Here is a 12189-nt window from a genome sequence, read left to right on the forward strand (position 1 = left end):
ATATAAAACTCTGTTGAAGGTTCCCATAAAACATCCTTCATTCATTCACTATGTGACGTTTTCTGTGTCATTCAGTAGAAGAGGGAGAGCAAACATCTTTATTTAATGGGGCACACAGACGCACAGAGAGACGTGGGTGGCAGTCTTTAAACAGGCATAGATTCACCAACAACAGAGAGGGATGACACAAGACACAAAGAGAGAAGTAGAGAATTCAAATCTTGGCCACAATGCATGATATAGAAAGTAGGATGAAAACTCCAGGCATTGTCAGTAGAGAGTGTTTTCTGGTATGCTCCGTGGCCATGACTCAATGAACAACACTGAAGAAAATAGAAGCTACAATGGTCTTAATATTTGTGATATGTAACTTTTTATATTTCAATATATACAAACATATATCATGACCTATTCAAAATTCTAAAAACCCATAGCCTGTAATGTCTGATCCTAGTCACTTGATGATACCAAGGATGTCTAGCAGATTTAATAAGCAGAAGTCTGGATGTGCCTGTGAGATGATAGGGGAGGATGTCTATGACCTAACCATTGGTTTAAGCTACTAATTCATTTGAAATTTGAATGGCATATCAAGAAACATATGCCCTGGCTAGAGGAAGTAGACCACTGTTGAGGTTTCAACAGCTGATGCTAAGTACAGGCTGTTGAGCAGGGAGGCTACAGGGAAGGAGCAAGGGCTCACCAGAGTAGAGCCATGCAAAGTGTCAGGCGTTTAGCCAATTGCAGTAAGACTTGTCACTGCAACATTTCATTAGTATGCTTCTATTTCTATTCACAACGTTCCCATTGAAGCACGGGTCAGCACATCTCTGGACTCCAAACTGGATTTTGTCATCTGGAGAGGAAGAAAGACAAGAGGCAAGCTATAAATATTAGTGAAAAGAGCAAAAGCCGCAGTAAATGAGAGCCAGGCTTCTAGGTGAAAGGTACATCTGCTACACAGGTATAACTGAGGTGGCCCTCTGCTGTCACCATCCCTCAACCCCTACTCTAACCCACAGGCAGAACTCCATTCCCAAAAGTGCAGAATGGAATTTTAGAATCTAATTCCTATCATAACAGAGTATATTCCACCCGAAAGTCACCAACCATCGCCCAGACACCTTTCAAAAGTATTTTTTTTAATAATTTGTTTGTTGGTCTGACCAATAGCCAGCAGACACCTCCTCCTTCAGTCTCTGCATTTGCCATCAAGCTTTCTGGAGATGGATTCATGACTGTACGGCCAGCAAGATGGCCCTCAGAGCATCCAGACTTACATACCTCTGAACAATAGAAGCGAGGCGCATTTCTCGCCAGGTTTAGCCGTACAGCAACCTTCTCCTTTCTCACAAATTCCACTAGAATTGAACCTAGCACACACGAAACATGTCAAAGCTGAAAAGACAAAAGCAAGTGTCTCACTTAAGGGGCTCACTTAAGGGGCTCCCTTGAGGCCCAGCCTCAAGCATGCATGGTAGCTGAGCCTGTGGCTCCGGTTAATGGAAAATAAACACTAGCCATGAAAGGAGCTGACTGTATGCTAAGCTAACCCTTTCAGGAAAGGTCATAACCGTGGGAAAGTTGAAGGAGAGTTGGAAGATTCCCCAGCTACATACCCTGAGAACATACCAAGTTATCAGGATGAAAAAAATCAAAGCTCTGATGTGGGGTGCCTAACCCACCACGTAGTGTTCTATTTCTGAGATGGCATAAAGAGACAGAAGGCAGAAAGAGACCAGAGTTTGACATCACCAGACAGAGTTGTATTTATTAATACACACAGCAAAGGGAGGTCTCTCCTCTCTAGGAAATGGAGGGGTCTGCCAAGGGGAAAGCTGCCTGGAACCATTTACAGCAGCAGGGTGAGGGGATTTGGGGTGAAGAAATTGCTATGGTCTTGGGGGCTATGCTGGTTTGGAGTTTCTCCTTTCTAGAAATGTTTGCCCAAGGTAAGGCAGACTATCTTGGGAAGCAGGTTGTCTCATTAGCCATTCCTGAGGGCTGGAGAGATGGCTCAGAGGTTAAGAGCACTGACTGCTCCTCCAGAGGTCCTGAGTTCAATTCCCAGCAACCACATGGTGGCTCACAGCCATCTATAATGAGATCTGGTGCCCTCTTCTGGCCTGCTGGCATACATGGAAGGAATGTTGTATACATAATAAATAAATCCAAAAATTAAAAAAAAAAAAAACAGGCTCACTAGCCATTCCTCTCTGTGCTGACTGATAAAAGTCGAGCAAGGTCAATTATAGTCTCGACCCTGACAGACAAGCATAAAAAGAGATAAGGAGCAGGGTCATTGAAAGAAGGGAGAATGGGGGAATTGGCTCTTTCTTGATTGCTTCAAGCTAAGGAGAGCCATTATTGGGAGGGGGGAGTCCAGAGTCCATTGAGTCAAGGATCTTCTGGTCACTTAGCAGGAGGAGTTTTAACTTGTTTAGCCACAATGAACCATGGGATTGCCATCATGCTTTCCTAGAGAAGCTTTGGAGGGCTCAAAACAGATGTTCAACTATAGAGTAAAGCTGAGAGGCTGCCCAAAAAGGTAAAAGGAGGTGCAAGAGTAGAGGTGAAATCGACACAGTGAAGTGTAAGAGTTTGGGCAAGTCTATAAATAGGGCTTCCATATAGGGAGGGGGACTTTCCCTGTGTTTATTTGGGAGGGGTGGGTCTGTGGGTCTACATGATGCCAGTAGAAGTGACAAGCTGGAGGAGAGTGACAGATAGATTTTCCAGATTGTGGAAAGAGTAGAAGATGGTATGAGTGTGAAATTTTTCCGCCCAGGTCTAGTGATTCAAGGTGACAATGACTAGCGCCACCATGAGTACTACATTAAAGTAAGCTACCCGAAGCAATAAGGAGCAACAGAGTGTTGAAAAAATGGAGCAGGAGAAAATGGTGGACTAATTTAGAGAATTGTGTCTGACCCTGTAGTGAAAGGGACGACAGTCCCTAGCATCCAGGGTTTCTCCAGAGCATCTAAAATGTCTTTTGCAGCTGTGTGGGAGAGCTATGGGGAAAGCTAACATGCAGCATTTTATCCATGGTTCAGGATAATAAGGAAGAACTCTGTGATCTAAGGCAAGAGCCAGAGTGGGAGGGAACCAAAAGCCCAGACACAGGTGGCTTGTGACTAAATTTTTTGTATGGTCCCTGTGTCTCTGGGACTAGTTGAGTCAGTTAGGAGTTCTTGGTACTGAAGCGGCATCATTGGTGCAGGATGATTCAAATCCCAGTTTCCACAGGAGTCAGAGCCAGTGGTTTTTAGTCTGGAAGAACTGCAGCAGCTAAAGAATGAGCTGGTCCTAAAGGAACTTAAGCTGATCAGAAGTTTCTTTAAGGGTTTCTGAGAGTTTCAGAGACAGGGATGTTAATTGATGTAAAGAAGTCTTCAGTCCAGCTGTTTTAGTTGAGTCCTTAACCACACCCAGAGTAGCAAGAAGAGGAGTGATTTGGATGACCCATGGCCCATTAGTTCCCACTTTAGAGATCACTGATCTATCTTAAAGTGCTTTGAGCTGACAAAAGGGGCAATGCAGAAGGAACAGTAATAAACATGCATCCAAAGGATCACAATAAACCATAACAAAGGGCAAAGTTGCAGAACATAAGTCAGGAAGTAATGACTATACAAACTTGTGAGATCATTTGAGAGACAAATCAAAGAGGAAAATATTTTACATCAAGATTAGCTTAAGAGCATTGGCACAGGAGACCAATTCCTAAGTAGAACATCAGTAGCACAGACACTGAAAGCAACAATCAATAAATGGGATCTTCTGAAACTGAGAAGCTTCTGTAGGGCAAAGGACATGGCAAACAAGACAAAATGACAGCCTACAGAATGGGAAAAGATCTACATATGACAGAGGGCTGATCTCCAAAATATATAAAGAACTCATAAAACTAGACAACAGAATATTAAATAATGCAATTAAAAATGAGGTAGAGCACTAAATGGAGAATTCTCAACAGAAGAAACTCAAATGGCTAAAAGGAATTTAAGGAATTGTTCAACATCCTTAGCCAGCAGGGAAATGCAAATCAAAATGACTCTGAGATACCATCTTACACCTATCAGAATGGCTAAGATCAAAAATACTGAGGACAACTTATGCTGGAGAGGATATGGAGTCAGGGGAACATTCCTCCACTGCTGGTGGGAGTGCAATTTAGTACAACCATTCTGGAAATCAGTAGTGGTTCCTCAGAAAATTGGGAATCAATCTATGTCAAGACCCAGTGATATCACTTGGGCATATACCCAAAACATACTCAATCATACCATAAGAACACTTGCCCAACAATATTAATAGCAGCACTAGTCTTAATAGTCAGAACCTAGAAACAATCTCAATGCAGCTCAACTGAAGAATGGATAATGTGGTACATTTACACAATGGAGTATTACTCAGCTGAAAAAACAATGACAGCATGAAATTTGAAGTCAAATGGATGGAACTACAAAAAAAAAAACATCTTGAGTGCGGTAACCCAGACTCAGAAAGACACGTATAGAATGTGCTCACTCATAAGTGGATAGAAGATATAAAGCAAGGAAAGGAGAACCAGACTGTAATCCACAGCTCGAGAGAACTGGGGAGCATGGGGGGGGGGGGAAAAGGGGAAGGGTGGAAGCAGAGAAAGGAGGAAGGAAAGGGAGTGGGGAAATGTAAAGCTCAATAAAAACAAAAAAAAGGTTAAAAAAGAAAAACCTAAAAAGAAAAGATTAGTTTATTTTGTTTAGTAGGGTTAAATGCAATTATAGAGCTTGCTAGATCATGTACCAGAGTTCTGTAGAAGGGTAAGATAACTCCTTTAGCTGTTGGTTTCATCATGCTTCTGCATAAGGAATGAGTACCAGGAAGCTTTGTAAAGAAGTCAGTTAAATTCAGTGTCTTAGTTAGGGTTTCTATTGCTGTGGTAAAACACCATGACCAAAAGCAAGTTGGAGTAAAAGGCTTACACTTCCACATAGTAGATGATCATTGAATAAAGTCAGGGCAGGAACTCAAGTAGAACAGCTAGCTGTAGGTAGTAGAACCTAGATCTCAGTCGGTAGAGCATAGAACCCTTAATCCCAGGGTTGTGGGTTCAGACCCAAAGTTGGGTGCCAAACAAGGCAGAGACTGCTTGTTTGTTTCCTGGCTGCCCAGACCCAAAATAATCACATAAAAACTGTATTAATTACAATACTGTTTGATCAATAGCTTAAGTGTATTTCTAGCTAGCTCTTACATCTTAAATTAACCCATTTCTATTACTTTATATTTTACCATGAGGCTCATGGTTTACTGGTAAGGTTCCTGGGCTTCAGTCTCCTTTGGTGGCTACATGGCATCTCATTGACTCCACATACTCTCTCTCTACAACTATCTGCTTGGAATTCCTGCCTTGCCCTATTCTGCCCTGCAATAGTCTCAAAGCAGCTTCTTTATTCACAGTATACAGAGGGGAATCCCACATCAAGCAGTAACCTAGAGGTAGGAGGTGATATAGAAGCCATGGTAAGATGCTACTTACTTACTGGCTTGCTCCCTATGGCTTGCTCAACCTGCTTTCTTATAGATAGAACCCAGGACCAGCAGCCCAGAAGGGGCACCACTCACAATGGACTGGGCCCTCCTGCAATGTTCCAGAGACTTTCCATTAGCTGAATCTTACACCGGAGGTTTCTTGATTGAGGCTCCCTCCTCTGTAATGACTCTAGCTTGGGTCAAGTTGGTATAAAACTAGCCATCACAGTCAGCATCTAATTGATAATTTAAAATAAAATTGCAAAAAAAAATAAAGAGAAAAAAATAAAATTGCAATCCTATTGAGTCATTTTTATAGGATTGTCTAGTAAACTGCCAAAGACACTGCTTGGATATTCTGGATAACTTTCCAAAACTGTGAATTTGGTGTCAGCTTCCTTTAATAAGGGAACATAGAGGTGGGAGTTAGGATATGCACCCTGAAATTCACTTTTCTAAGAGAATTGAAAGTCAAGGTAAAGAGCAGAGCTAACTGATGAAGGCTCCTGGACTTGCTGCTTGGCAAGGCTGCTAGGGTGCCTGGGTCTTTGCAGGGACTGACAAACAAGGAGGACCTCCTCAGTTCCATACTCATTGTGGTTCCTGCTCTGTTGTTCCCACAGCCAACATTCCTTCTGTGCAATAGGCTACCTCAGCTGAGAACTTATCTTGACTTTACTCCTCACCTGCTGGAAGAACTTTTTGGGAGAAGGGGGTTGGGGCTCTAGGCGGGAGTATAGGCAGGAACTGGGAGGCAGGGATGAGAAGGAAAAGAATGAGCTGTGGTGGTGCTATGGGTCCTCTGACCATTCTCCATTTTGTTTTATGAAGTTAACTAAATTAATTTAGATATTAAAATCTTAGGTTCAAAATTTGGGCCAGGAGTGAACATTGCCCAGTGTATACTGAGGCCGGATTTGAACTGAAAGCTAAACAAGTGTGACTGGCCCAAGGCCTCCCAAATCGAGCTTTCTTAGGTTAGCCCACAGACAGGTTAAGGGTATGTAGTTTGAGATCCATAAGGGGTGTGGAACAAAGATAAGAACAGGGATCAAATCCAGTCACCAGATGAGTCCCTTGGGTTTCAGGTTGACCAAATGTTCCTGGAAAGTAGGAGGGCATCCCAAGTCTTGGTAACTTCCCAGACAGAGTCAAGAGACTGCAGGACAAGTGGAAGGTTCCTGGAACTTTTGAACAACAATGCTCGTGGGTCCATGGAAGGCTCCCAGATCCTATTACTGAGTCTCAGGGTAAGAATTAACAGGGGTGCCTCCCGTTAGATATCACGAGTTACCTGGTTCAAACATTTTGGCTGTGGTGAAAGCATGGTCTGGTCAAAGGAACAACCATCCTCCCATCTGTAAGTCAGATTATGTCAGAATGAGACAGAAAAGCCAAAGGAGAAAAGGGGGCATTCGGGAGGAAGAGTAGTCAATGGCTGCCTGAGAGACAGATAACCCTGCCAGGCTACTGGAGAGCCTGGGCATTGGAGCAGATGAGAACAAGGGAGGTGCATGAAGGAGGGCTCAGGTCACCAATGGACTCTGATGCCTTTTCTGTTTTTTTTTTTCTCTTGGCATCAAATGTTAGATTTCTAAGAACATAAAAAAGAAAGAAAGCAGAAAGAGATCAGAATTTGACCTCACCAGAGAGAATTATATTTGTTAGTTCACACAGCAAGGGGCAGCCTCTCTCCCACAGGAAACAAAAGGGTCTGCCACAGGAAAAAGTGTGCCTTTGACTCTTTATAAAAGGGGCCTCAGGAACTTGGGAATGAGGAAGATAGTTGCACCTATAGGGGTCTATGAGGGTCTGCAGTCCCTCCTTCATGAAAGTTTTTTTTCCCAAGACAGACAATCCTAGCAAGCAGCCTGTCCAAACAGCCCTTCTTTCTATGCTAACTGATAAGGACTGAGCAGGATCAACTGGAATCTCCAGGAATCCTGTCTTTAAGACTGAGGCATTTTATCACACAGGACTGGACGAGTGCATTCTTTCAGTTTTCATCCTGCCAATGAACTTCCTTTCCCACTTAGGCCCATTTACATTTAAGTGTGCGGAATTGAGGATGCTTGAATGTGCCAGAGAACAGAGGTGAAGGAAGGTGGAGAGAGGGAGGAGAGCAGGGTGATAAGGAGCGGGAGGCAGAGCACCAGCACCAGGACAGAGGAGGGGAAGCATCCTTGACTATGCGCAGCAGAGGGAAAGGGAGAAAGGAGATGTGGACATGAGAATGAAGCAGGGATCAGTTCAGATGTTATCCAAGTTCTAGTCCTTGTTCCTCACACCTCCTATTGGCCCCAATATGCAGCATCAGTATGTCTACCTGCCAGCAGCAAACCCTACCAGCTTCTGGGGTCTCACCTTGCAGGGAGCTCACCAGCAAAGTGAGGCCCATCAGGAACACCAAGATGTGTTTTCCCATTGCAGTGAGATGTGCAGACCAGAGGGCATCAGAAAGCAGGACGACAGCACTCAGGACCCATCTCACAAGACAGGCTTATATCATAAGCCTAGGTTGGGAGGGGCAGCCAGGAAGATCAGGAAATGGCCTGAACATATAGCTGGAGGGAAGCCCAAATACCAGAAATTTTTCCTAGCTTTCTGCTGCGAGATAGCCTGTAAAGCTCTCATCAAAGGAAAACTTGGCCGGGCAGTGGTGGTGCACGCCTTTAATCCAAGCACTTGGGAGGCAGAAGTAGGCGGATCTCTGTGAGTTCAAGACCAGCCTGATCTACAAGAGCTAGTTCCAGGACAGGATCCAAAACCACAGAGAAACCCTGTCTCAAAAAAAAAAAAAAAAAAATCATTATCAAAGGAAAACTTGAATTCGAGGTAAACCTGCAACTCAGTTCATCCTCCCCTTGGTGGTAGCATGCCTTTTCAGGAAACCTCAGTGTAATCTGCTGGCCAGAAGGAAAATGCCTCCAGGTGCTGCTTTTGGGGGAAGTATGTTCAGGAGGGAGCTCTGAGCTGTGGTAACCCCTAAAACTCTAGATAAGACCTGTCACTCTCGGTAATCAAGCAAGCCTGCTCACTCCTTTAATATAAAGTTTTTAAAGTAAAGTTGTTCTCTTTTATCCCTCAAGGGAAGCCAGAGAATCTGTGTATCTCTCTGTGCTTGGTCATTGCCCTTCTCTCCCAGGACTCCATGTATTAGCATTTGCTGCACTGGACACAGCAACTCTGAAAGGGGATTCATGGCTGTGAGACTCAATTCTAGTATCTGGTGGCTGTGAGTCTGGAGGGTGCAACTGCACACTGTGCACTGACTTTCTGTGCAGAAGGAAACTACTTCTCTCAACCTGATACGTTCCAATGTTAAAACTGTGTTCAAGGAAATGGTGTATGTACCTAGGTATTTCTTAGCTGTTCAATAAAACAGAAAGGACAAAGAGCAGATTCAAGCCATCTTCCATGTATGTTGAAGTAAGAGCGGCGGGGCTGCGTCCCCGGCACCCAGCTGCCCGCATGGCTAGCTTATGCCCGAAATAATTACACGGAAACTGTATTCTATTAAACACTGCCTGGCCCGCTAGTTCCAGCTTCTTATTGGCTAGCTCTTACATATTGTTCTAACCCATTTCTAATATTCTTTGTAGCCCACGAGCTGGCTTACCAGGGAGGATCTTAACCTGCCTCTGTCTGGAGCGGGAGAATCATGGCGACTCCTTGACTAAGCTTCTTTTTCCCAGCATCCTGTTCTGTTTTCTCCGCCTACCTAAGGGTTGGCCTATCAAATGAGCCTAGGCAGTTTCTTTATTAGTAAGGAATCACTCCCACATCACATGTAGGCCACAGTCATGCTTCTTACATAGGATACACAGACAGGAAAAGTTAGAGGACTTTGACAACAGCCTGGGAAGGAAAACCAGCCCTTCATTGTGGGTCTGGATTCCGTGTCCTGCTGCTGATGAGTCAGGAAGCTTCAGGCACCATGGATAAAGCCTTAGAGATATTGGATATTCCTTAACACACATCAAGCAGATGTCCCTGTCAGATGTTGTCAACGTGACACTCCTTGGAAAAGGGAACATCAACTGGAAAACTGCCTGAATCTCTGACTTGTGAGCATGACTGTGAGTCACTGCTCTTGTTCTTGTTGGGAAATTGGTGTCAGAAGGCACAGTGCAGTATGAATGGTGTCAACCCTAGGCAGAGGAAATCGAGCTAAACAGAAATGAGTGAATAGCCAGGGTGCATTGTTCCTCCATGATTTCTGATCAGTTCTTGAGTCCCTGCTCTTAATTCCTTCAATGATGGACCATGGCCTAAATGTGCAAGCTGAAATAAGCCTTTACCTCACTCAGGTTTCATTTGGTCATTGGGTTTGTCACAGCAAAAGAAAGGAAACTGGATAAGATATGAAAGATGATAAATGAACCAAAATGATGTATAACCTTGAGATTCTCACATTTTCCTCTCGTGACTACCCTGATAAATCCCCTTTATACTTTTGTTTTATATGAAAAGTCTCTAAACATTAAACATTATAGTAAATTACCCTCTGGGAAATGTTTAAAGAAGGGTGGTGCTTACCCAAATCTAGAAATTAGCTGGAGAGCCCCCGAAATCTAATATACACTCATTGTAAGAACAGCTTATCCAGACACTCCCTAAAGCAGCCCAATCACACATTCGTTCATGGTTAGAACATGGGCCTGGTATTTCAAGAACCGAAACACAGAAAAGTCAGGTCATGCCACCCGCATCATGCTGGTATAGCCCTGTCACCTATGAATGTAACAGGAATGTCAAACAAATGTAATTGCTTACTTCTGTTCCATAGAGAAAACAAATCTAATGCCTACACAGAAATTCGATTATAGCAGTGGCCAGGCTTCTTGTCCTCTGGAAAGCAGTATAAAAGCAATTTTTTGAATTTTTAGTGTATATCTCTGAATCACATGCACACACACACACACACACACACACACACGCACACACACACAGAGGTACACACACACAGGTACACACACACACACACGCACACACACACACACAGAGGTACACACACAGGTACACACACACGCACATGCACACACACAGGTACACACACACATGCACACACACACGCACACACACACACACACACGCACACACACACACACACCAGTCAGGTTCACCTCCCCATGCTCTCTATGTATGGCTATCTCCATTCTTTCACTCTAAGATACCTCTTATGTTTCCACAGAGCCTATGCTGCTCTGCTACCTCATGACCCTGTCACAGTATCTCTGGTATGTTGTACTGTCACTCACGATGCTTTCTCACATCAAGGGACAGTCAAGCCTCCTTCCCTGTGTTCGGCAGGCCCTAGTTTTCTTACTAAATCTCCGAATGGCACTTTCATGCCAGCTCCTTTTTCAAGCCTCTGCTCTCTTCTCCACACACCTATGTCTTATTCTTTACTGAGCATCTCTCTATTTTTCCAGCTTCCTTATGTAGGAATTTAGTGCTATGAACTTTCCTCTTAACACTGCTTTCATTGTGTCCCATAAATTTGGGTGTAACACGAAGGGCCTGCTTGTTGGGGTTTCGGTCTTGCCCAGTTCCCACAGTCATTAGGTCCCAAAGAATCACACAGAGGTCTGCATAAGTTATAAAACTGATTGGCTCATTATTAGCTCAGGCTTTGTATTAGCTCTTATAACTTATATTAGCCCATTTTCTAGTATATGTTAGCCACATGGCTCAGTACATTTTTCAGCAGGGTGGGTCACATCCTGCTTCTTAGGTATCTGGACACAACTGGGGAAAGAGCTTCCTCCTTCCCAGAATACTCCTGTTCTCATTGTCCTGCCGCTGCTTCCTGTCTGATTGTCCCACCTATACATCCTGCCTAGCTACTGACCAATCAGTGCTTATTTAAAACATAATTGACAGAATACAGAATTGTGCCACACCATTTGGGTATGTTGTGTAGTCATTTTTATTAAATTTTAGGAAGTCTTTAATTTCTCCCTTTATTTCTTCCTTGACCTATTGATGATTCAGATGAGTACTGTTTAATTTCCATGTGTTTGTGGGTTTTCTGGAATTAGTATTGCTGTTGACTTCTATTTTTAAACCATGGTGATCTGATAAGATACATGGGGTTATTCCATTTTTTTTATTTGTTGAAGTTTATTTTGTTACCAAGTATGTGGTCAATTTTTGAGTAGGTTCCATGAGGTGTTGAGAAGAAGGTATCTTCTTTTCTGTTTGGATGGAATATCCTATAAATGTCTGGTAAATCCATTTGAGTCAAAACATCTTATTTCTCTGTTTATTTTTTGTTCATTTTTTGTTTGACTGACCTGTCCAGTGGTGAGAGTAGAGTGTTGAAGTCTCCCACTATTTGTGTGGGGGGGTTAATGTATGATTTAAGCTTTAGAAGTGTTTCTTTCACATATGAGGGTGCTCTTGTATTTGGGGGCATAGATGTTCAGTATTGAGATGGATTTTTCCCGTGACTAATGAGAAATAACCTTCTTTGTCTCTGTTGATTGATTTTAGTTTAAAGTCTAATTTGTTAGATATTAGGATAGCTTGTTTCTTAGGCCCATTTGATTGAAATATTTTTTCCCAACCCTTTACTCTGAGACCATGTGTGTCTTTGAGTTTGAGATGTATTTTTTCTTTATTATTATTATTATTATTATTACAAATTTTCACCTCCTCTCATTT

The 12189-nt window shown here is 43.1% G+C and overlaps 1 protein-coding gene across 1 annotated transcript; it reads right to left on the bottom strand.

The window, feature by feature from the left end:
- Positions 1-6: 6 nt before the first annotated feature.
- LOC126495689 (prostate and testis expressed protein 14-like) lies at positions 7-7985 on the bottom strand. The gene is made up of 3 exons (XM_050133289.1): positions 7885-7985; positions 1285-1398; positions 7-856 (listed from the first exon to the last, which is right to left on the bottom strand). The coding sequence occupies exons 1-3, from the start codon at positions 7943-7945 to the stop codon at positions 726-728; spliced, it is 306 nt and encodes a 101-aa protein (XP_049989246.1). The 5' UTR covers positions 7946-7985; the 3' UTR covers positions 7-725.
- Between the last annotated feature and the right edge of the window lie 4204 nt (positions 7986-12189).

Source organism: Alexandromys fortis, unplaced genomic scaffold (genome assembly GCF_014885135.2).
Source record: "Alexandromys fortis isolate MF-2015 unplaced genomic scaffold, M_Fortis_MF-2015_v1.1 scaffold_550, whole genome shotgun sequence".
Classification (NCBI taxonomy): domain Eukaryota; kingdom Metazoa; phylum Chordata; class Mammalia; order Rodentia; family Cricetidae; genus Alexandromys; species Alexandromys fortis.